General features: G+C 52.4%; 2 protein-coding genes across 2 annotated transcripts in view; one reads left to right on the forward strand and one right to left on the reverse strand.

Annotated features, from left to right (window-relative positions):
• Positions 1-830: 830 nt before the first annotated feature.
• Positions 831-13,839, forward strand: CCDC97 (coiled-coil domain containing 97; the record flags this gene model as incomplete). The annotated part of the gene is made up of 5 exons (XM_080702083.1): positions 831-885; positions 5,724-6,179; positions 10,394-10,672; positions 11,053-11,182; positions 13,719-13,839. 5 exons carry the CDS (start codon positions 831-833, stop codon positions 13,837-13,839), a joined length of 1,041 nt encoding a protein of 346 aa, XP_080558209.1.
• An 8,347-nt stretch (positions 13,840-22,186) lies between these two features.
• TGFB1 (transforming growth factor beta 1) overlaps positions 22,187-25,495 on the reverse strand; it is a gene marked incomplete at both ends in the record, with an annotated part of 28,034 nt that continues 24,725 nt past the window's right edge. The window contains 2 exons of the mRNA XM_080702460.1: positions 22,187-22,345; positions 22,669-22,822. Coding sequence (XP_080558586.1) covers positions 22,187-22,345; positions 22,669-22,822 — 313 coding nt within the window. The remainder of the gene's footprint in view (positions 22,346-22,668; positions 22,823-25,495) is intronic.

Here is a 25,495-nt window from a genome sequence, read left to right on the forward strand (position 1 = left end):
AAGATTTCTCCTGGGACTGAGTGCGATGGCAAAAATGAATAGAGACTTGGTAAATATTCCTTGAAAGCCAAGTACAAAGATGTGTGCCTGCAATCTCAGTACTTGGGAGGCTGAGACAGGAGGATTGCAGTTTGAGACCAGCCAGCCTCAGCAATTTAAACCCTGCTTCAAAATAAAAAGGCTAGCTGGGCGTGGTGGCGCAGACTTGTAATCCCAGCATTTGGGAGGCTGAGACCGGAGGATCGCGGTTCCCGGACAGCCTCAGCTACTTAGGCCCTTCACAACTCAGTGAGACCTGGTTTCAAAATAAAGAATAAAAAATTGGACAGGGGGTGTAGCTCGGAGGTCAAATGCCTTTGGGTTCCATCCCCAGACCCGCAAATAAATAAATAAATAATAAAAGGGCTAGAGGTGTAGCTTGAAGATAGAATGCCTCTGGGTTCAATCCCCAGGAAAAGGCTTTAAAAATATTGAGATAGTAAAGAAATTCAGGAGATACACTGGCATTTAAACAAGAACAAAAACTGATTCAATAAGAGCACCAGGCCATGGGTGTAGGCACTCAACCATGGTTCGGATCGCTCCTGACTTCCTACATTAAATATGAGAAGCAGAGGATCTTCTCTAGTGCCCCTTTACTTCCTGGTAGCTAGAGGCGGCGTCCGAGAGAGACACGCATGCGCTCAGGGAGGTCCGCCTTCCGGCCGGAACCTTATTGCTTGGGTGCGGTGAAGCCCCCGGCGGGGGAGTTTGCACAAGCGGAAGTGTCTGCTGAGTCCGCGGCGCTGAGATTGGCGTGCGGAGCCTGCGACGACAGTTGGCCATCCGGAATGGAGGCAGCGGCGGCGGCGGCGGCGGCGACGACGACGAGGGAACCCGATGAGGGTGAGGTGCCGACCACGCGGAGGCGGCCGCAGAGTACGGTTGCGGTGTCCCCAGGAAATGATTCCCTGGGAACGCGATGGGGGACTTTGTATAGGGGACACCTGCCCTAACCTTCCTGTCCCCTTCGCCGCTCCTTGCGGGTGGTCCCGTCCCGAAATTAACTTCTTTCTAGTCCGGACTTTTCTAGTTCTAGGCTAATCCATCTCTTTACCAGTCTAGCCCTGAGCTAACTTCCACGGTCAGGCCAACCCTTTTCGAGAACCTCCTCCCCGGTGCCAAACAGCTTTCTTTTCTCAGCTGTCCCCTGCAAACTCTACTTACCCCATACTAGCAGCTCCCTATTTCATTCTAACTCTCCTCCCAAAGGCCACAATCCAGTCTGCTGCCTCAAAGTTCTTACTCCGTTTCAGATTGTGTCTCTGACCTCGCATCTTCTTTGTCTTCTGAGAACTCTCCATTAGGATCAGAAGTGCTTTTGTCTTGCTCATCTCTCTCTCTCCCCCCCTCCCCCCCTCTCTCCCCCAGAGCCACACCCCCAGCTCTTTTTTTTTTTTTTTTTTTGAAACAAGGAATCTCTCCAAATTGCTAAGGCTGCCCTCAAACCTGCTATCCTTCTGTTTGGGAGGCTGAGACAGAAGGGTTGCAAAGGATTGCAGATTCAAAACCATCCTCAGCAAGACCCTGTTTACAAATTAAAGAGAGAGACAAACAGTACTTGGGAGGCTGAAACAGGAGGATTGCAGGTTTGGAGATATGAGGATAGCAGTATTGAAGCCAGCCTCAGAAACTTAGCAAGACTCAGCCAGGTGTGGTGGCACATGCTTGTAATCCCAGCATTTGGGAGGCAGAGACAGGAGAAATGCCCTTCCCAGACAGCCTCAGCCACTTAGTTAGCCCCTGTTTCAAAATAAAGAATTAAAAATAGGGCGAGGAGTGTAACTTGGAGGTAGAATGCCCCTGGGTTCCATCCCCAGTACCGCAAAACAAAACAAAAAGGAACTTAGCAAGACCCTGTTCTGAATTAAGGGGGGAAAAATTAAAAGGCTGGGTTGTAGCTTGGAGGTAAAATGCCCTTGGGTTTAGTCCCCAGTGCCACAAAAAAAAAGTCCTATTCTTTGTGTGTTTAAATTTTTTTTTATTTTTTCGTGCCAGGGGTTAAACTCAGGGCCTTGCTAAGCGTGTACTTTACCACTGAACCACATCCCTAGCCTGAATTTTATTTTTCTAACCTAGAAAGAAAATCTGACGCTGGGTATGGTGGCACACACTTGTAATCCCAGTATTTGGGAGGCTGACATGGAGGATAGCAGGTTCAAAGCTAGCTTCAGCTACTTAGTGAGGCCCTCTACACATAGAGAGACCCTGTTTCAAAAAAAAAAAAGCATAAATAGCCAGGCATAGTGGCGCATGCTTGTAATCCCAGTACTTGGGAAACTGAGATGGGAGAATCGCAAGTTCGTGGCTAGCCTTAGCTACTTAGTGAGGCCCTCTGTAACTTAGTAAGAACCTGTTTTAAAATAAAGAATAAAAAATAGGGATGGGAACTGGACATGGTGGCGCGCACTTGTAATTCCAGCGTCTGGGAGGCTGAGACAGCCTCTGCTACTACTTGGTGAGGCTCTTTGCAACTCAGTGAGACCCTGCTTCAAAATAAAAACTTGAAAAAGGGCTGGGGGTGTAGCTCCGAAGTAGAATGCTTCTGGGTTCCATCTCCAGTACCAAAAAAAAAAAAAAACAAACAGGGCTGAGATGTAGCTCGGAGGTAAAATGCCCCTGGGTTCAATCCCTGGTACCACCAAAAAAAAAAAAAAAAAAAAAGGAAAGGAAGGAAGGAAAAGAAAAAATAGGGCTGGAGGTGGTGTAGCTTAGAGGTAGAATGCCTCTGGGTTCAATCCCTAGTACTGGGGGGTAAAAAAAAAAAATCTGTCCTTTGGCTTCATGCTGCCTTCAGACATCATCTATCTCCCCCCAAAGAGCCATGTACAATTGTCTCCATTTTCTTACTTGACACCCTCTGTGATCTGGCCTTACTCTCTGGAAATGCTTTGATTAGGTCTGCAATGATTTCTCCCCACATGCAGTTAAACACAGTCACTCCATCCAGCTTTGGGAGGGGTGGCACTGGGGATTGAACCCAGCAACCATAGAGATATACCCCCAGCCCTTTTTATGTTTTGTTTGTTTTGTGGTACTAGGAGTTGAACCCAGAGTCATTCTGCCTCTGAGCTACATCCCCAGCCCTATTTCTCTTTATTTTGAAACAGGGTCTCACTAAATTGCAAAAAGCCTAAGTAGCTGAGGCTGGCTGTGAACCTGCAGTCCTCCTGTCTCAGCCTCCCAAGTACTGGGATTACAAGCGTGCACTTCCACGCCTAGCTTTAGGTTTTTGTTTTGGGGGGGGGGTTGATTTGGGGATTTTTTTTGTTTTTGTGTGTGTGTGTGGTACTGGGGATGGAACCTTTTTTGGTGGTACTGGGGATGGAACCCTACTACCTCCCAGCTACATTCCCAGACCTATTTTATATTTTATTTGGAAACAGGGTCTCTTAAGCCAGCGAGGCTGGCTTCGAACCTGTGCGATCCTCCTGTCTCCGCCTCCCAAGCGCGAAGATTACAAGCGTGGGCCACCACATCCAGCTGTTTTTGTTTTGAAACAGGGTTTTGCTAGGTTACCAAGAATCTCACTACATTGCTGAGGCTGGCTTCAAACCTGCAATCCTCCTGTCTCGGCCTCCCAAGTACTGGGATTACATATGTGTGGGCCACTAGACCCAGCTCAGTTTTTTTACTAGCTTACTTGGATGATTCAATGCCTTTGACCCTCCATCCTTTCTGTACATTTTCCTTTGGCTTCCATGACACCACTCTGATTTCCTTCCCATCTCAGGCTGTTCCTTCTCAGCCTTTGTATTAGTTTCTTATGGCTGCTTTAACAAATTACCATAAACTGGGTGGCTTAAACAATAGAAATTTATTTTCTATCTTGAAGGCCAAAAGGCTAAAATCAAATCACTGGACTTAAATCAAGGTGTCCACCGAGCCCCACCTCCTCAAGGCTCTAAGCTCTTCCTTGCCATAGCCCAGTGATGGGTTCTGGAATTCCTGCCTTGAGGACACATCCATGTCTGCTTGTGCCTCACCCTGCCTTTGCTCTGTGTGTGTGTCAGATCTTCCTCGGGCTTTTTTCTAAGAACTTCTGATTGCATTTCGGACACAGCTGGCTCATCTCTCCATCTCAAGAGCCTTAATTTAATTTGGTATGTGAAGACCCTCTTTTCCCCCCATCTATTTAAGGTCACTGTCACAGGTTCTAGGGATTAAGAGTGGCTGTCTGGGTAGGGGTGGGGGGTGGTTGCTGCTTTGAACTTTCTCAGGCCAGGCCTCATCACATCTGTTCATTGCTTTTTCCTGGCCCCTGCTCCTATCATCCCTCACACACACACACCCCATTGGCCTTCCCTACACCCAGCTCTCATGTCTCTCTACTTTAGCTCTTATCTTTGCTCTGATGACGCCCACAACTCTGTCTCCAGTCCAGCACTTCTCTTCTGAGGGCCTGGAGGTCTGTGTCCCAGCAGTCTCTTACCCACCTCCCCTTAAATGTCCCCTGGGCCCATCTTAACTTCCATGTTCTAAACCTGCTTCTTGTCTGCTTCCCTGTCTCAGGGATGGTTCAGCCATCCCTAGGCCAGAGACTGGGCCTTATTCCAGGTGCTTCTCGTACCTCCCAGCTCTTCAATCCTATGGCTTGTCCCCCTAGCCTCATCACCATGTTCCTAGTTCTCCTTTCTCCATCCTTCCCTTCCTCTACAGCCCCTGCCCTCTCTCACTGAGAGAGAGAGTCCATCCATCTGTCCCTAGGGATTACACTCAGGGGTGTTCTGCCTCTGTCTAGCTCAATCTTCTCTTGCCTCAGTGATTGAATCCCACATCACATGCAGCCGTCATCCCCCTGTCCTCCCCATCCCAGCCAAGCTTCTAAAAGAGTTGTCCCCACTTCCTGTCTCCACTTTTTTCCTGCTTGTTGCAGGCTCACTACAACTCCTGCCATACTTGGAAACAGCTCTCACCAGGGTTTCCCAGTACCCAGCTTTCCTATTATCTTTGCTCATGTTATCTTTGGTCTTTGCTCTCCCACATCAGACAGTGTGCTCCCTGAGGGCACACTAGCTTGGACTCTTCCTATGGATCCTCTGCGTTTCCTAGCTCAGGGCTTGCATAGATTTAGAATTGCTGAAGAGTGGTTGGGTGAATGTGTGAGTATGCATTCATATTCACATACTAAGATGTCACTTTTTTGCAAAGCCTTCTGTGACCCTTCCATTTAAAATTGCAGGCTGGGTGTGGTGGTGCACACTTGTAATCCCAGCATTCGGGTGGCTCAGACCAGAGGATCGCAGTTCACGGACAGCTTCAGCTACTTAGTGAGGCCCTCCGCAACTTAGTGAGACCCTGTTTCAAAATAAAGAATAAAAAAATAGAACAGGGGGTATAGCTTGGAGGTCGAATGCCCCTGGGTTCCATACCCAGACCCACCAAAAAAATAAATAAATAAATAAATAAATATTGCAGCCATCTCCATTCCCTCCTGCATCCCTCTTAATTTTTCTTCATAGCCACAGAACACCTAACATAATTCATATTTTCAGCAGTTACACTGTTAAATGTCTGTTTCCCCTACTAAAATATCAACCTGTAGTCTGGAGGGCCGAAAACAGAGCCCAGAATATATAGTAGGTATTCTATAACTGTGAACTGAGGCTCAGTCCCTCCCTACCTAATTCCTTCTCCCCTTCCCAACCCTTCCCATCCCTAATCAATCTCCCCTCTCCTTGCAGGCTGCACAAAGGCCAAACCTGGGCACTGGGGGGAGCTGAGCTCCACACCAGTCCCATCCAGACCCCAGGGCAAGGTGGATATGGCAGAGAGTACGCCAGAGGCCCTGGATGGTGACATCCCCCCAGCCGAGAACGCAGCAGTCAGCGCCATGCTGCATGCGGTGGCTGCCAGCCGCCTGCCTGTGTGCAGCCAGCAGCAGGGCGAGCCCGACCTGACAGAACGTGAGAAGGTGGCCATCCTGGGCCAGCTGTACCACCAGAAGCCACTGGTGTTCCTGGAGCGCTTCCGCACGGGCCTTCGAGAGGAGCACCTGGCCTGCTTCGGCCACCTGCGTGGCGACCACCGTGCCGACTTTTACTGTGCTGAGGTAACCCGGCAGGGCACTGCCCGGCCACGCACTCTGCGCACCCGCCTGCGGAACCGGCGCTACGCCGCCCTGCGTGAGCTCATCCAAGGTGTGGAGGCTGGTGGGGGGAGGAGGCAGCTTTGGGAAATGGGGAGATGGAGGCAGGGAGTGGGAAAGAATAAGGAGCAGGAACACAGAGGCAGAGATCCTGGAGAATATGTTTTGGGACAAAGAAATAGAAACACAGGAAGAGACTGGCAGCAACCGGGAGGCAGAGGCAGAGACCTCCCGCAGTTCGCAGCCAGCCTCAGCTACTTAGTGAGGCCCCTTGCAATTCACTGAGACTCTGTTCCAAAAATAAAGAATAAAAAATTAGGGCTAGGGGTGTCTCTCAGAGGTAGAATGACCCTGGGTTCCATCCCCAGTACTGCAAAAAAAAAAAAAAGGAAAAAAAGAAATGTGGAGTAAGGTGTACAGAGAAAGACAGAGATGGACAGGAGCCCAGTAAGAAAGTGGGGCACATAGCCGTGAGGAGAATTTAGCAAGTGTCACAAGTGGCGGTTTAGAGCAGTAGGCCAAGGAGACACAGTACGCAGCATTGTGATAATTGGCTGTCCCTAAGAAACACAAGATCACACCACACCCAAAGGCACCAGTGGAAACTAAAGGGAATGTACTCGTGGTCTTGAGGTCAGGAAGGCCTTCTTGAAAAAACACTTGTGAGCTGGCTTGGGGGCACAGGCTTGTGATGAAAGTCCTTGGGAGGCTGAGACAGGGGGATCACAGGTTCTTGGCCAGCCTCAACTACTTAGGCCCTCCACAACTTAGACTTCATTTCAAAATAAAGAAAAACTGGTAGCTTACATGTTTGTAATCCCAGCATTTGGGAAGTGGAGACAGGAGGATCGCAGTTCACAGACAGCCTCAGCTACTTAGGCCCTTCACAGCTCAGTGAGACACTTTTCAAAAATAAAAAGACTAAAAAATAAGGCTGAGGGTATAGCTCAGAGGTAGAATGTCCCTGGGTTCCATCCCCATCACTGCAAAAAATAAACAAGTGAATAAATAAAATAAGATAAAATAGAGTTGAGAATATACCTCAGAGGCAGAATGCCCCTGGATTCAATCCCTAGTACCATTAAACAACAACAAAAAATATATATATAAGATCTTGCTAAATTGCCTAGGCTAGCCTCAAACTTGTGATCTTCCTCAGCCTCTCAAGTACTGGGATTACAGGTGTATACCACTGTCCCTGGCTTCTTCTTACACCTTACAACCACAACATAATTAAAAGTAACTAGCCAGGTGTGGTGGTGCACACTTGTAATCCCCGTGCTTGGGAGGCTGAGACAGGAGGATCACAGTTCACAGACAGCCTCAGCTACTTAGGCCCTTCGCAACTCAGTGAGTCCCTGTTTCAAAAATTAAAAGACTAAAAAATAAGGCTAAGGGTGTAGCTCAGAGGTACAATGCCACTGAGTTCCATCCTCAGTACCAAAAAAGGAAAAAAAAAGTATCTAGCAAGCCAGGCATGGTGGCACACGCCTGTAATTCCAGTACTTGGGAGGCTGAAGTAGGAGGATAGCAGGTTTGTGGCCAGCCTTAGCAATCTGTGAGGTCCTCAGCAACTTAGTGAAACCCTGTTTTTGTTTTTATTTATTTATTTATTTTGGCGGGTCTGGGGATGGAACCCAGGGGCATTCTACCTCCTAGCTACAACCCCTGCCCTATTTTTTATTCTTTATTTTGAAACCGGGTCTCACTGAGTTGCAGAGGGCCTCACTAAGCAGCTGAGGCTGTCCGCGAACCGCGATCCTCCAGGTCTCAACCTCCCGAATGCTGGGATTACAAGCGTGCGCCACCACACCCGGCTTGAAACCCTGTTTTAAAAAAAAAAAAAATAGTGCTGGCTGGGCATGGTGGCTTATGCTTATAATCCCAGGATTTGGGAGGCTGAGACAGGAGGATTACAGCTCAAGGACAGCCTCAGCAACTACTGAGGCCCTTTGCAACTCATTGAGACCCTGTTTCCAAATAAAGAATAAAAACTAGGACTGGGGGTGTAGCTCTGAGGTAGAATGCCCCTGGGTTCCATCCCTAGTTCCACAAAAAAAAAAAAGTAAAAAAAATATATATATAGTGCTGCAGGTATAGCTCAAAAGTAGAATGCCCCTGGGTTCCATCCCCAGTAACACACATAAACACAGTATCTAGTGAATAAAAACACCAGAACCAAAGTTAAAAGGGGAGGGCAAGTGGGTGTGGTAGCTCATGCTGGTAATCCCAGTATTTGGGAGGCCACAAGAGGATCACAGGTCCAAAACCAGCTTCAGCAACTTAGCCTCTCAACAACCTAGTAAGACCTTGTTTCAAAAAGAAAAAGGTCTCCAGGTGTGGCAGCACATGTTTGTAATCCCAGCACTTGGGAGGCTGAGACAGGAGGATCGCACAGGTTCGAAGCCAGCCTCAGCTACTTAGTGAGGCTCTCAGCAACTTGGTGAGACCCTGTTTCCAAATAAAGTATAAAATAGGGCTAGGGGTGTAGCCCAGAGGTAGAAAGCCCCTGCGTTCCACCCCCCTGTACCACAAATAAAATAAAAAGTGTTCACCCCCTTGTACCACAAATAAAAAGTATTGAGCTGGGCGTGGTGGCGCACGCTTGTAATCCTAGGAGGTCGGGATCCTTGGGAGGTTGAAGCAGGAGGATTGCACAGGCTGAAGCCAGCTTCAGCCACTTAGGCCCTTTCCAGTTCAGTGAGACCCTGTTTCAGAATAATAAAAATATAGGTCTGGGGGTGTTGCTCAGAGGTAGACTGCCCCTGGATTCCGTTCCCAGTACTGCAAAAATAAATAAGTAAATAAAAAAATAAAAACGGTGAGCCAGGCAGGATGGTGCACGCTTTTATTCGCGTGTATGTGTGGTGGTACTGGGTTCCTGGAAACCCTTCTACCTCTGGCCTACACTCCCAGACCTATTTTTTCTTATATTTTTATTTGGAAATAGGGTCTCTTAAGCCAGCATGGCTGGCTTTGAACCTGTGGGATCCTCCTGTCTCCGCCTCCCAAGTGCGGGGATTACAAGCATGCCCCACCATGCCCGGCTGGCGCACACTTTTAATTCCAGTACTTGGGAGGCGGAGACAGGAGGATCTCAGGTTCGAGGGCAGTCTCAGCAACTTAGGCCTTCTGCCATTTAGTGAGATCCCGTTTCAAAATAAACAATAAAATAGGGTTGGGCATGTAGCTTAGAGGTGGAGTCACCTGGGTTCAATCCCCAGTGCCACAAAAAATAAAATAGGGCTGGGGATGTAGCTTGGAGGTAGAATGCCCCTGGGCTCAATCCCCAATACTCCAAAAAGGGGGTTTGGGGTGTAGTTTCAAGGTGATACCACAAAAAAAGGGGAAGGATAAATGAAGGACATAGAGTTAGATGGCAAGAACTGAGAAAGCAGGGAAGAGAGGTGGGGATGAATCAGGAGAGGAAGAGAGACTGACACATCCAGAGGAAAAAGGTGACTGTCTGAGCCAGGAAGGACGGATAAATCAATCGGTAGGTGGAGAGGGAGAGAGGGCAGAGCAGGGAGAGCCCAGCAGGTAGGGACATCGCAGGCCACAGTGCTGCAGAGGCTAGGACTCCGAGCCCTGGGCTCTAAAGGCAGGCCTAGCACCTGTGGGTAGGAAGGTCAAGGGCAGGTGTAACTCCTCTGAGGGAAAGAGCCAGGCAGGACTCGCCACCGCCCATCCAGGCCCACAGGCACACCCACACAGGCTGGTGCCTTGCCTGGCCTTATTGCATGCACACATATACCAGAGCCACAGAGATGGGCATACATGCCCAACAGTGCAAGCCTGTCCAGGCTTGTACATCCTGAGCTGGACAGGCTCAACAAACAGGCATACACAGCCTGCGTACACATGCAGCATGGATTGTTCCACATGCTAACTGCCAGGCACACACATACCTGTTGGCAGTGTGAGGTGGTTTGTGCACATCTGACCATGCACACACATCCATGGTGGTCACTTGTGACTCCTGCCTAGGCACTGTTGTTCATGGCTCCAGACCCAGCATCTCAAGAAGCTGGGAGGTTCCTGGGCCTGCCCATGCACACATACTTGAACACACAAATACAGGGGTAGGTGCAGGCCTGGTCATGTGCACACACATGATGCACATGTGAGTACTAATGACCTAGCATCTGTGCACATTTCCTTCTTTACCTGAATGTACTTACAGTTGAACTTGTCTTTGTAGAAGCGTGACCACACACACGAGGGCAGGTCTGCTCAGGCCTGCCCACCTGACTCTCCTCTGTGCAGGGGGTGAATACTTCAGTGACGAGCAGATGCGATTCCGGGCCCCCCTGCTGTATGAGCAGTACATCGGGCAGTACCTCACCCAGGAGGAGCTCAGTGCCCGCACCCCAGCCCCCCAAGTCCCCAGGCCCGGTTCCCCCAGCACGCCTGCCTGCCCGCTTTCCGACCTGCTGCTCCAGTCCTACCAGGAGCGGGAGCTGCAGCAGCGTCTGCTTCAGCAACAGGAGGAGGAAGACGCCTGCTTAGAGGAGGAAGAGGAAGAAGGAGACAGTGATGCGGAAGGTAAGGGCTGCAACAGGAGCCCGGTGTCTAAACACCCCAACCTGAGACCTGTCTGCTTCTATTCCATGCCACCAGGCCAGGGTGGCCTGACCCTTCATCTAAGAGCCCTTCCACCTCTCCAGTGTCCCTGCCCTGCGCTCCTCAAAGGTCCCAGGCAGTCCCCTCCAGGCTCATCACCTTTCCTCTGCTGGCAGTGCCTTCCCAGGCCTGACCCTGGTTTGTAGCCTGCAGAGCAGCACACTGTTGTGTGTGGGATGTGCCCCCCCGGGAGGCAAGGACTGTTCTTTGAGCCACTGAGCAGGGGTGGGGGGGTGTGGAGGCAGCAGCTCTCTGACTGCATTCAGCCCCCCACTCCCTTCTTATGGTGTCTTCCTCCACAGACCAGAGGTCAGACAAAGACTCAGACTCCTGGGTGCCAGACTCGGAGGAAAGACTGATCCTACGAGAAGAGTTCACCAGCCGGATGCACCAGCGCTTCCTGGATGGCAAGGATGGGGACTTCGACTATAGGTGCTCCGCGCCCTGCCCTCCCCCAGCCCTCTGTACATATCCACAGAGAGCCTCCCTTCCTGGTGCCAGGCAGCCATGAAACAGTTCTAGGGCATAGGCCCTAGGTTTCAGACCAACCAAAGGAGGCTGGGTGACCCTGGCTAGCGTTCTCAGAGCCTCAGTGCCCTCGGCTAAGAGGAAGGGGAATCACTGGGCTGACATTTTGCTCATTATTCATAACATACTAAAATATTTCCATCCTGGCAAAGTAACCGTGATCTGGCAGGTGCTCTTACCCCCAAGCTCTCTACGTGTGTCCAGGAAACCCAGCCACCTCCTCAGGACCCCAGACCTCCTCACACTGCAAGAAGTAATCCCTAGCTGGGTTACTGCCCTGTGTGGAGGGGCTTGTAGTAGTTGACTCTGCAGTGCCGGGTGTTGGTGTCTGCAGTATAAGCCAGGGGAGACACGTGGGCCACCAGCTTTAGAAAAGGATTTTGTCATCAGGATAAGGACCCAGGAAAGTGGCGTATCTGAGTTAATGATAAGTGGTTTTGTCACCTGAGCCAGTCTCGCCTCATGGTCCCAAACAGAGTGGTAGCAAAGAGTCCTCCCTGGTTTCAGATTGAGCCCCAGTGACACATGAACTCTGGCTGCAAACAGTCCCTTGGTGGGCTCATCCGTAAAATGAGAATCACGATCACCACTGCCAGGGCCCAGCCCGCAGCTAGCCAGGGACTGGAGAATGGCTCCCTAGCTCTGAGATAAACTCTGGCTGATCTGCTCCCAGCCACCATGGAACCTAGTTCCCCATGTACAAAGTGGTGAGCAGAGTGCCTGGGCTCTGGCACCTCAGTGACAGGGCCAGTGCCGCTCCCAGGAAGCTGGGAATGGTGGCCCCCAGCCCTGCCCTCTCAGCAGCCAGACAAGTCCTTCAGCTGGCCATTCATTCCACATGTGGTTTCCCTGCCTGGAAAGGGTCCCATTCCAATGAAGAGGATGGAGACTGGCCTGGTTCTCTTAAAAGCCATAAGATGAGCCCGGTATGGCGGTACACACTTGTTATCTCAGTACTTGGGAGGCTAAGACAGGAGGACCACAGGTTCACAGCCAGCCTCAGAAAATTAGTGAGGCTCTGTTTCAAAATAAGAAATAAAAATAGAGGTGGGGGTATAGCTCAGAGGTAGAATGCCCCTGGGCTTAATCCCCAGTAACACACACACACACACACACACACACACACACACACACACACACACACGCTGGAAGGTATGACACACAGGCCCCACATTTGGCACTAAATGGTTTTCCTCCCAAGGCACTTTGTCACTTTGACTATCCCCACAAGGGGCCTGAAGACATGGAGATGGGGCCATGAGGAAAAACTCCCAGTACTTGGGAGGCTAAGACAGGAAGATCCAGGTTCTTGGACAACCACAGCTGCTTAGGCCCTCCACAACAGTGAGACCCTAGTAAAGAATAAAACTGGGCTTACAGGTACAGCTCATAGGTAGAATGCCCTTGGGTTCCATCTTCCAGTACCACAAAAACAGGAGGGAGTGTCCAGGAGATGAGGGAAGGGCTTCAAAGAGCTGACATCTGAACCACCTGCAGAGGTGAGGGTAAGAGACGGCAATGGCTGGGAAGAGTGTTCCTGGCAGGGCGACAGCAGGTGTGAGTGTCAGAGGAGCAGCAAAGCCGTGGGAAGGGCAGGTGTCAGATGGAGTAGGGCTTGGCAACCCTCTGGGTGTGATGGGAGGGAGGAAGAGTTGGGAGCTAAGCCAGGTAGGATGACCTGCTACCTTAAGACAGGGCTTCTCAACCTGGGCACCTCTGCCACCTACAGGCCAGGCACTAATTTGCAGGCAAGTCTGTCCTGTGTGGTGGTGGTTAGCAGCATCCCAAGCCTCTACCCACTCGATTGCAGTAGCAAGCCCCTGGTGAGGACAATCACAACATCAGTGAGCCAGGCAAGGTGACACACACTTGGAATTCCAGTGCTTGGGAGGCTGAGACAGGAGGATAACAAGTTCTCGGCTAGCCTCAGCTACTTAGGCCCTCTGCAACTTGGTGACTTTTAAAATAAATATTTTTTTTTTTTTTTTTTTTTGAAACAGGGTCTCTTAAGCCAGCGCAGCTGGCTTAGAACCTGCGCGACCCTCCTGTCTCCGCCTCCCAAGTGTGGGGATTATAAGCGTGCGCCACCACGCCCAGCAAAAAATAAATAATTTTTTAAAAGGCCTGGGGGTATAGCTCAGAGACAGAATGCCCCCAGTACTGGGGGGGAAAAAATCTAAATGCCCTGTGAGGCAAAGCCATTCAGTGCCTGCCTTAGGAACATGGGCCCACATAGTACATCTTCCAGCTTTCAAGAGAAACCAAAGTCTTTATGTAAAGTCTCTAACTTGGAAAAGGTTTCCTTCTGTCTTAAGTCCTAAGAGACCCAGCATCCCCTGAGGGTTGGCCCTGGCTGGCAGCTGCCTGGCCTCTGACTTTGGGAGTCCCATGACCTTGAGCTGGGCTTCCCAGGACCTCTGACAGCCTTCTTCCTCTGCAGCACAGTGGACGACAACCCCGACTTTGACAATTTGGACATCGTGGCACGGGATGAGGAAGAGAGGTACTTTGATGAGGAGGAGCCTGAGGATGCACCCAGCCCAGAACTTGATGGGGACTGACGTTTCAGCTTGACTACCTGCCTGCCCACCCCAGCAAGGCAGCTGATGACAGGCTGACTCTGTGACTCTTTATCCAGGGGACATCAGGGCAGCTCTCACACACCCACAGCCTGGTCTCACCTCAGACAGTGCCCCTACCCCTGTTTTGGGGGTTTCCTACCCACTGATCCCCCCTCTCCCCTGCCCCCTCTATATCTATACATATACATTTTTGGGGGGGGAGTTCTGGGGGTGGAACTCAGGGGCTTTTCTACCTCTGGGCTATACTCCCAGACCTATTTTCTACTTTATTTGGAAATAGGGTCTCTTCAAACCTGCGCAATCCTCCTGTGTCGGCCTCCCAAATACTGGGATTACAAGCGTGTGCCACCATGCCCAGCTCTTTTTGTGTCTCTCTCTCTCCTCTTATCCCTCTTTCTAGGTCTCTTATCCCTCTTCCCAGGTCTCTGGCCACTGTCTGCCTCCTCCATCCCCCCGCCCCGTGCCCTGAGTGCCATTCCTACATTGGGGTTCAGGAATGAGGCCAGCCAGCTAGGCTGTGCCGTCTGGAGGTGGCCAGCCCCCAGGGCCGCCCTGGCCCCACTCAGCTCTGCCCTAGCTTCCTGGCTCTCTACCTCAGCCTGTCTTCCAGTGTCTTGCACCCAGCACCTCCTTGCTTCTGTTTTGTTCCCTTTCCCTTGCAGCCTCCCTCTCTGGGCCTGTTGCTCTTCCTGCTTGTATATTTCCATTTCTCTCAGGACCCTCTCTGTCAGCCTCAGCCTTTATCTCTCTGGATTTCAGTCTTCTCCACCGCAGACCCTGGTCCCTCACCATGGGCACAGAACCCTGACTGGAGTGACATGGCCTCACTGGGCAGAGACAGAACTGGGGATCCTGGAGCCTGCCAGCCTGGGCGTGGGGAGGGGGACTCCCCCCACCCAGCCACAATTTTCCCTTCCTTCATTTCCTCCACCTCCCGCTCCCTCTCCCTCTCCTGTTTACACTCCCCAAATACGCACAGGCTGTTATCATGGGTCCTGAGTCATCCCACACACAGCCTGCCCCAGCAGTGTCCCTGCCCCCAGCCAGCCACAGGGCCCGCCCCATGGAGCCCCCTGCCGCCCTGGGCTAATGGGAGCCAGATGGCTGCCTGTGACTCAGCGCTGCTGTGAGAACCCAGGCATCCCACCTTCCCATGCCCCCACACCCTTGCTCCCCCAACAGACAGAGGAGGGATGGGCCACTGTGGGCGTGGAGACCGCAAGCCAAGGGTCTGAGGCTGGGCCAGGGACCCCTCACTCATGGGACAGAATTGTATTCTGCCCTGCCCATGCCTGAGACCTGCAGAAGGACCTCCTGGGCCACAGCTGCTGACCTTCTGTCTCGGGTGTGCCCTCTGGGTCAAGTAGAACAAGAACCAGACACTCAGAGTGAGCTGCACAGTGGCAAGGGGGCATGCAGACCGCGAGACGGCTAATAATGAAAGCCTCGGCTTCTGAGCGCTCTGGGCCTGGTCAAGAGAGGCCTGGCGCTGAGAGGATGCCTCTGGAGGGCTGGTGATCAAGACTGTCAGCTCTACCCCAGAGGGTCAAGAGGGCCCGAGCAGATGCCTTTCCTCAAGCTCCCCTCACCCCCGCAGCATGGAGGTGCAAGCCCAGGTCCTGGAAACCGCTCGCTGCCTGGCAGATACCTCTGTCTAGTTCAGGACGCCCCTGAGCTAGACAGAAGTGGAAGAACACACAAGTTTCCTCAGGAGGACTTATGAAGCAGATGCCAAAGAAGATAGCTATCATTCTGATGCCATGGGGCCTCCCGAGGTAGGGCCCATCTCTACATGTAAGACAGGCTTCCGGCCACTGAATTGACACCATCTGGTGCAGGGGGCTAATTCCAGTAATTCCAGCTAGCTAGGCTCCATGACCCCCAGAGGGGCCACACCACTTGGAAGGACGGGAGCTAGGGAGGTGAGCATTTCATCTTGGAGGTACTCTTGTCTATTCCATGCCCTAGATTTGTAAATGTTTTTTCATGGTGTAGGTATCAGCCCTCAGTCTATCATTTGATCATTAAATGTGTTGATGATATACTTTGCCGTACATAAAGTGGTTATGTAACCTTTTTAAAGAGATGAGAGGCACAGCAATTGAGTCAGAATCGGGGTTAGTCAGATGGTGGAGACTGGGAGACAGGAGCGTCTACAGCTGAGACAGAGGTGGAGCCCGGTCACAGCGACTGGGATTAGATGAGGAGACAGGAAAAGAGGCGGAGACAGGATCAGGCCGGGATGGTGAGAGGCACACCCCCAGTCGCAGCCCCCACAGTGGGCACCTCTCCCTTTGCTCCCAGGTCTGGGGACGTGGTGGGTGGAGAGGCTGAGTCAGGGAAGGAAGGCCCAGCTGGAGGAGAGCCCCTCTGTGGACATCCGGCCCCCACCCCCGTGTCTCCTGTCTGTCCTAGTCCCCAGCCCCCACACCTCTGTGTGTCCTGCCAGACCTGAAGCTAGCTACTTTCTCCCGCTTTGCAGTCCCTTCAGACTCCCCAGTCTTCGTCTGTACCCGCAGGCTGTTGGTGTCTCCCAGTGACTCCACTCCCCTCCTCTCCCTGGGTTTCCCTGTGCTCCTGCCCGCTCCCCCTCTCTTCTCCCCACCCCATTCCCTCCCAGGCCTCAGCTTTGGCCACTGTCTTGGTAACCCCATTTCCCCGTTCCTCTCTCTTCCCCTCGCCTTCACCCTCATTTTCTCCTGCCCCCCTCCCTGCTTGTCTCCATCTCCGCCTTCTCTGTCCCTGGGAAGCCCACCTGGGATGTCCAGGACTGAGCTCACTTGTGGCCCCAGGGAGCCCAGAATGAGGGGTCACTGCCTCTCCCTCCCCACCCGCAGGAGAAGGCAGCAAGGCTGCAAACCTGTCTGGCCAGAAGGAAATGTCTGTGCTGTGGCCTGGTCACCCCCACCCCCAGGATCTGCTGGGCTGCTGCCGCCCCCGGGCTGGGGCCGAGTAAACACAGCCGCAGGCAGCCTGGGGATATTTATACCGAGGCTGGGCGTGGGGCCAGTGCCCACCACAGCCCCTGCCCTGCCCGCTGCCACAGCCAGCCCCAAGCCAGCGTGGCACCAGCCAGCAAGGGGACGCCACAGACGTAAGCCTCCACTTGGTCAGCACAGAAGCCAACGGGTAGGCACTGATCGCACAAATGCCAATGGCTTCACAGGACACCGGAGGCCCCTGAAAACAGGAGCACACAATGCAGACCCACACCCACCTATGCTGAGACCTCCAGACACCCTCAGAGGGGACCCTCACGACTCCACACACTGACATCACCAGCCACAGTTGCAACACCAGTAAAGACTCCACCTGCTCTCACAGATGCCCACACAGGCTGAGAACACCAGCCCCTCAGATGGACACACACAGGCTCACAGCCGGGAGCATGCCTTCTCACACACACTACACTACAGAGATCTGTGAACCACGAAAGTGCTCAGAATACCAACAGGGTGCCACTAATCACACAGCAGTGTAAGGCTGGGGTGGCTCCGGGTAGAGCGCTTACCTTACACACATGCACTGGAAACGGCTTGTGTAGAAACAAAGTCGAGCTAGGCGTGTGGCACATGCCTGTGACCCCAGTACTTGGGAAGCTAAGACAAGAGGATCACAGGTTCAAAGCCAGCCTCAGAGAAAGAGAGAGCGTGTGTGAGTGTGTGATTGAGCCCAGGGACATTTTACCTCCAAGCTATACCCCAACCTATTTTATTTTTATTTGGAAACAGGGTCTCTCTAGGTTGATGAGAGTCTCACTACTTGCTGAGGTTGTCATAGAACTCGTGATCCTCCTGTCTTAGCCTCCCAAGTACTGGGATTACAAGTGTGTGCCACCATCCCCGGCTCCAGCCTCAGCAATTTAGTGAGACTGTTTCCAAATAAAAGAATAAAGTAGGGTGAAGGGTGTAGCTCAGAGGTAGAAGGTCCCTGGGTTCAATCCCAGCATCACAACAAAGGGAGGGAGGAAGGAAGGAAGAAAAAAAATAACACTTCTGGAAAACTTCTCATGGGTACATACATACATACCCAGAAAACACCCAGATCACAAGTCAAACTTACAATAAGGACATACAGTTTACATCCAGAGAAGAACTGAATATGTGGAGGAAAACATTGAGACACACCATACATCCCAGATATGCAACCCACTGGTACACGGACTCATCAAACAGCGCCAGAACACAGAACCACAGAAAGTCCCCCAGCTGCTCCAGCAGAAACATGAACCAGCAGACTCACTCAACAGAAATGCAGCACAGCCACAGGGCACTGTGCTCAACACGTGCTGGGGACACCGCACCACGCGGACTGCCATCCACTCCAGAGGCCCCCGGCACTCCCCTCAAAGTGCTGACACACAGGTGCGCACACACACACACACACAAAACACACCAGCACTTGGACGGGATGACCAGGGGTTTAGGGGAAGAGGCTCTCTCGCCCCACCCCCACCCCACCCCCTGTCCCTCCCAGGCAGGGGGCAGGAAGGCCTGAGCTGGCCTCCCCCAGCGGCTTCCTGCCAGTGGGGCTGGACGGGAAGCTGGGGCTCCGGCCGGAACCCAGGCTCCCCCCATGACTTCCCCCGAAGGTCCCGGCTGCCAGTGGGGCAGGGCCAGGGAGCAGCGGTGCGCCCTGAACCTCTGGCAGTCCTGCCCTGCGGGTCGGTGCAAGCTGGGCAGACATGTCCCGACTGGCCGGGCCACCCAGCAGGCCAGGGTGGCAGGGCCAAGGCCATGCACACAGCGTGGTGAAGCAAAGGTGCCGAGCCCACACTGCCTTCCCCCCTTGCCAGCTGGGTGGCAGCCCCCACAGCAGCCTCAGGCAGGTGGGCGGGTGTCACCAGTAGGCAGGGCAGCCAACCTGGGCCTGTGAGGGCCTTGGGGAGCCCAGGGGTTGTCTGGATGTGTGGGAGCTGCTTGTCTGAGACCCTGGGTGTGTTTCTGGGTGTGACAGGGTTGTGGCCTTCTGTGGGACTCCCCTGGACAGAGTGTGTGGGGTATGTGAGATGTCAGACAGTGGGTAGGACCAGCTGGCCGTCTTGCGATTGTGACGTGTGTCAAACCTGCTTGTGTGGTGTGGGTGGCACTGTGATGGGTCACACACTGACCATGACCCCACGGAGGATGTTTATGTAACTCCTGGGGGGTCTGTTTCCTGACAGCACTCTGAGGCTGTGGTGTGTCTGTGTGTAACACTGTCTGAATCTGTGTCTGCTGTGTGGTGGTGATGACCATGACCCCGTGGAATATATTTGTGTGACTATTTTGCTACGGCAGTCTCTGCTTGTGTCATGTCCCGGTGAAGCTCTAAGGCTGGCCTGTGTATGTGAAGGAACAGCACTCTCTCTCTGCACCTGTATGTATGGGCTGTAACTGCCGCCAGGCGTCACAGTCGTGTCCTAGGTCCTGCAAGAGTCTCTCCACTGCAACTCTCAGAGGTGAACAAGTGTGTGTGGTTGGGGACGCTACCTGTATTTCAGCCTCTGTAGGAATGTGCGGATGTGTATTCCTGCTGCACTGTTATGGGGCTGCAGTGACCACAGTCCATGTCACTGTGTCTCTGCCACTTGGACCAGGCCTCAAGTGGTATCCCACACATGAGGCTGGCGACAGTGGTAGCAAGTCTTTGCACAGGGAGCTCCTTTTCCCCCCAAGCCCAGCCCTCTGCAGCTCCCAGTCCTGGGGCAGGAGGAGGCAGAACAGAGCCAGGACCCACTCACCCAGCGCCAGTGCTGCCAGCTGCCCTGGGGCTCATGGGCAAAGGGAGCTAGGCCCTCCCTCTGTCCTGCTGCCCGCCCGCCTGCCCGGGACAAGCCTGGGTAGAGGAGCAAGTCAAGGGGTCCTGGGCCTGAGCATGCAGGGGAGAGAGTGAGAAGTGAAACCTGGGAGGCAGAGGAAACCGAGAGGCTGGAGAAAGAGGAAGCAGGAGGAAATTCACAAGCACAAGTACAGCAAATGAAGAGTGAGACAAAGCTGGGCGTGGTGCCGCACATTTGTAACCCCAGCATTTGGAAGGCTGAGACAGGAGGATTGAGGTTCAAAGACAGCCTCGGCCACTACTTAGTGAGGCCCTTTGCAACTCAGTGAGACACTTTCAAAATAAAGAATAAAAAAAATAGGGCTGAGGGTGTAGCTCTGAGGTAGTATGCCCCTGGGCTCCATCCCCCACACCACAAAAAATATATACATATATATATATATATGAAACAGCAAGGGGAAGCTCACTCCGACCCAGGCTCCGGCTCCTCCCTCACCCTCCACCTTCAGCCAGAGGGTGCTTCCCGAGCCCTTCCTCCATTCAGAACATGCTGTGGCTCCCATCTGCCGCAGAGGACGAGTCCTTGCCGGGCCCCTCCCTCCTAACGTGATCTGGAAGGCAGTCCCAGCAGAAGGCTCACAAACACGGCCCCTCACCTAGGCTGCCTGGGCTCAGATCCCAGCTCTGCCTCTTACCAGCTGTGCCAACTTAACAGCCAATGGAACCTCCCTGTATCTCGGTGTTTCCACCTGTAAAGGGGTCAGCAAGTGGTCTCCGTGGCAGGAGCCAGCAAACTTCCTTGCTAAAGGATGGTCTCCACTCTGCCACCGAAGGGCCACGAACACAGCCACAGACGATATGTAGACAAAGGCGTCTGGCTATGTTCCTCTATGACTTTATTTGCAAAAATAGGCAGTGCGCTGGAACTGGCTGTGAGCCTCGGGGTGCTGACCCCGGCTCTGTTGGGCTGCGGGGAGCATGCAGTGAGCTAGCTAGGAGAGATGACATACCTGGCATGTAGGATTGTTATTACTCTCTGGCCTGTGAGTGTGCGTCTGACTCAGCTCCCAACACCCTTCCCTTGCTCGCCCTCTTCCAACCACACTGGCCTCTTTCCTCACTGCTTAGCACACCCCAAGTTGCTCACCACTTCCGGGTCTTTGCTTTTCTCCTCTCTCTACGCAGAACACTCGCCTCAGGTCCTCCCTCAGCCTGCCTTCTTGGCTTCCTTCAAGTTTCAAATGCCACTTCCTTCTAGAAGTGTTCCCTCCCCAAAGCCAGCCCTTGCTCTCCATCCTGCCTGCATGCCATCTATCAGGGAACCATTCTTTTTTGCCCTCTGTCTCCCAGCCCCAGAAAGCAGATTCCTGGTGGGTAGGGACAACTACTACTTTTTTTTTTTGCGATACTGGGGTTCCTGGAAACCCTGCTATCTCCGAGCTACACTCCCAGACCTATTTTATATTATTTTTATTTGGAAACAGGGTCTCTTAAGCCAGTGAGTCTGATTTTAGACCTGTGCGATCATCCTGTCTCCGCCTCCCAAGCGTGGGTATTACAAACATGCACCACCACGCCCAGTGCCAGCCCTGTTTTTTAGCCTTTTTTCTTTCTTTTTCTTTTCTTTCTTTCTTTTCTTTTTTTTTTTTTTTTTTTTATACTGGGGATGGAACCCAGGGGCATTCTACCTCCAAGCTACGCCCCAGCCCTATTTTTATTCTTTATTTTGAAACAGAGTCTCACTGAGTTGCAAAGGCCCTCACTAAGTAGCTGAGGCTGTCTTCAAACCATAATCAGCCTCCCAAATGCTGAGATTACAAGCATGTGCCACCATGCCCGGCTTAGCCTTTTTATTTATTTATTTTTATTTTGGTGGTACTGGGGTGAAACCCAGGAGCCTTCTACCTCCGGGCTACACTCCCAGACCTATTTTATATTTTATTTGGTAACAGGGTCTCTTAAGCCAGCTGAGGCTGGCTTCGAACCTGCGCGATCCTCCTGTCTCCACCTCCCAAGCCACCACGCCCGACTAGCCTTTTTATTTTTTGAAACCGGGTCTCACTGAGTTGCAAAGGGCCTCACTAAGTAGCTGAGGCTGTACAGAACCGCGATCCTCGCGTCTCAGCCTCCCATGCTGGGATCACAAGCGTGCACCACCACGCCCGGCTCAGGAACTACTCCTTTAACCTCCCCTGTGAAATGGGCTATCAGAATCCCTGCTATTCCGCGAGCGCATCAATGTATGTAAGTGCCCCAGGGGCGCGGCAGACAGATGGAACCAAAGCTCACCCTTGGCCTCGGGCGCCTTCAGGAGCGCCAGGAACCTGGAACCCAGCCTGTGCTGTCCCCGTGATGGGGACACGAATGGAGGAGGCGGAGAGAGAGATGGAGCGGGAGCGGCGGTGAAGTGGGGAGAGCCAGTCAGGCGCCCAACGACACGGAGACACCAGTCCTCTCTCACCTTTAATGGGCCCCCAGGTGGGCTTGGGGCGCAGGTGTCCTTAAATACAGCCCGGGCGGGGCGGGGCGGGGCGGGGCCGGGCCTGCCGGGGGCGGGGGCGGGGCCTCAGCTGCACTTGCAGGAGCGCACGATCATGTTGGACAGCTGTTCCACCTTGGGCTTGCGGCCCACGTAGTACACGATGGGCAGAGGCTCCAGAGCCTGCGGCACGCAACACGGCGACGCCGACGCGCCGGGGTTGTGCTGGTTGTACAGGGCCAGGACCTGCGGGCGGCCGGGCGGGTCAGGGTCGGGGCCCGGCCTGGAGGAGGGGGTGAGGGGCGCCCCCCACCCCCGACACCGCCCCTGCCCCGGGAGTGTCCGCACCCCGCCAGCCTCTCCCCAATTCTGTCTTTCTCCATCCTCCGGGTCTCCTCCTATCTCTCGGTCTCTCCCAATCCCCATCTCTGCCTCTCAGCTCTTTATTCCCCCTACCCCGCCTCTGCCCCCTTCTTCCTATCCTGCCCACTCATCTCTCTGATTTTGCATTTCCGCTCTTCTCCTCCTCCTTGGTCCCGGCTCCCCTCAGACCCGTGAGCCTGACCCACCTTGCTGTATTGCGTGTCCAGGCTCCAAATGTAGGGGCAGGGTCCCAGGCAGAAGTTGGCGTGGTAGCCCTTGGGCTCGTGTATCCACTTCCAGCCCAGGTCCTTGCGAAAGTCGATGTACAGCTGCCGCACGCAGCAGTTTTTCTCCGTGGAGCTGCAGGTGGGAGGGCAGGAGCAGGGTCAGAAGGGGGGGGGGGCGTGCTGCTCCCCGCACCTCCACCTGTGTGCGCACCGCCCTAGGTGGCCCCCAGCTCCTCCCCACCTGGGCCTCCCTCGCACCCCCTGTGGGTATTACTAGTACAGTTAAGTACTTCCTCTCACCACCCAGTGTGCTAAGTGCCTGAGCAACACGCTCTCAGGCAGTGCAGGGAGCAAGCCTTCAGACACAGACGCGCACAGAAGGGCTAAATAAATGGAGGCGCATCACACGGGGATCATAAAACCAGCAACAATGCAGCTCCCGTGCACTGGTACGTTCTGTTTGTACAATAAACATTTACTAAGCGACTACTGAATGCTGGGCGGGGACCCACTGCTGGAGACATTACAAACAAAACAGACAAAAATCTCAGCCTTCCAAGGCCACGCACGTGCTATCTAGACTGTCACGTCGTGCCTCTGCTCTGCGACGGCTCCGTGCATCGGGGCAAACGCCCAGGTCCTCGTCGGGAGCCACAGCTGCCTGGGGTCTGGCCCATCTCACCCCTACCTGCCCCGGCTTCAATCCAGCCACACTGGCGCCCTGTCTTCCTCAAACACAGTCTTGGCCTTAGCTCTCTCCACAGATAGCCGCGCTTTGGTTCCTTCACCGCACTTAGTCCTTGGCCAAACCTGTCTCTGTTCTGGTTTTATTTTGTGGTACTGGGGATTGAATCCAGGGATTTTCTATCTCTAAGCTATATTCCCTTGTTGTATCCCCAGTGTCTGCCAACACCTGACCCCACATACACACACACACACACACACACACACACACACACACACACACACAATTTGTTGTCATTGTTTAAGCCTGGAAACAGGGCCTGGCTAAATTGCTGAGGCTGGCTGTGAACCTGCAATCCTCCTGTCTCATCCTTCCAACTGCTGGGATTACAGACATGTGCCACCAAGCCCGGCTCTGGGCTCAAATGTCCATCACTCAGGCTGTTGTATCTCCTAAAACAGTCCCTGGCTGTTTATTTATTATTGAGCAGATGTTCAATATCAGTTACTCAAATGAACATCACCTCCTCAGAGACCTGCCAGAGTCATCCTATCCAAACTATCAATCCAAGTAAATGACTGTTAATCCCATTCAGTGATATTGCAGCTGTTATAAGAAAATATGAGAATGTCCATATGTGAATTACAGCAAAATCCTGATGACTGTTGGGGCTGAATGAGAGAAGCCGGACATGGTGGCACTTGCCTGTAATCCCAGCACTTCGGAGGCTGAGACAAGAGAATCACAGGTTTGAAGCCAGTTTCAGCAAATTAGCAAGACCCTCAGCAACTTAGTGAGACCCAGTTTCCAAATAAAAAAAAATAAAATCGGTCTGGGGGGGTGTAGCTTGTAAGTAGAATGCCCCTAGGTTCAATCCCCAGCACCACATAACAAAAAAAGAGTTCACAGACTTTCAATATATTAATTGCTTTCGTTAACATTTGACATTTCTCATAATAAAACAATTTCAGTCATAATATAAAATAGTTCTCAATATATATTTCTTTCGCTGGGCATGGTGGCGCATGCTTGTAATCCCCGCGCTTGGGAGGCAGAGACAGGCGGATCGCGCAGGTTCGAAGCCAGCCCTGCACGCTGGCTTAGGAGACCCTGTTTCCAAATAAAAATGTAAAAATAGGTCTGGGAGTGTAGCCTGGAGGTGGAGGGGCTTCCAGGAACCCCAGTACCACCAAAAAAACAATATATATATATATATATGTATATATATATATATTCTGTCCTCTTTCTGATTTATATACCATCTTAGAACTTTAGAACTTATGGCCATGTGTTATTTTATTAGAGATTATCTGTCTACCTCTGAGCATGGGAATCAGTTTTTTCCCTTATGTATCCCCAGTGTCTGCCAACACCTGACACATAAAAGGTACTCATCACTGTTGGATATGTAAATTAACTGATTAATATATTGTGTTTTCAAGCTGAGCGTGGTGACACATGCTTGTATTCCAACATTTTGGAGGCTGAGACAGGAGGAACGGGGTTCACAGCCAGCCTCGGGTTCAATCCCCAGTACTGCAAAAAAAAAAAAAATATATATATATATATATATATATATATATATATATATATATATATAGTTTTCAAAAAGCAAATTAGAGCCGGGCATGGTGGTGCACGCTTGGGAGGCTGAGACAGGAAGATCCTAGGTTCTCAGCCTGCCTCAAGCTACTTAGTGAGACCCTGTTTCAAAATAAAGAATTAAAATAAGGTTGGGGGTGTAGCTCAGAGGTAGAATGCCCCTCCAAGCATTCTACTAGAATTCTGGTAGAATCCCTAGTACCTAAAAAAAAAAAAAAAGCAGGTTAGAGAATAGCAGCATATAAAAACAATACCATTCTGAGCTGGGTATGACCTTTCTAGGAACTATAGATGAACCCTAAGAAGGGATTTAGGTAACTGGAGTCTTGTAAATTCAGCCTGGTCCTCCCAAAGGTGGGGAATGTTAAATCAAGGAAGGTGTTGTTAATCTGAGGCCCAAAAGACATTAGGAGTCTGTGAAGGGGCTCAGGGTGGCTCCTGAGAGACCAAGCATCTGCACGTGTGTATACAGGTACACTGATTGGTGGGGGGAGGTTCCTGGCTTTTCCCTTTCCAGAG

This window comes from Muscardinus avellanarius (assembly GCF_963383645.1).
Source record: "Muscardinus avellanarius genome assembly, chromosome: 10".
NCBI classification, from domain to species: Eukaryota; Metazoa; Chordata; class Mammalia; order Rodentia; family Gliridae; genus Muscardinus; species Muscardinus avellanarius.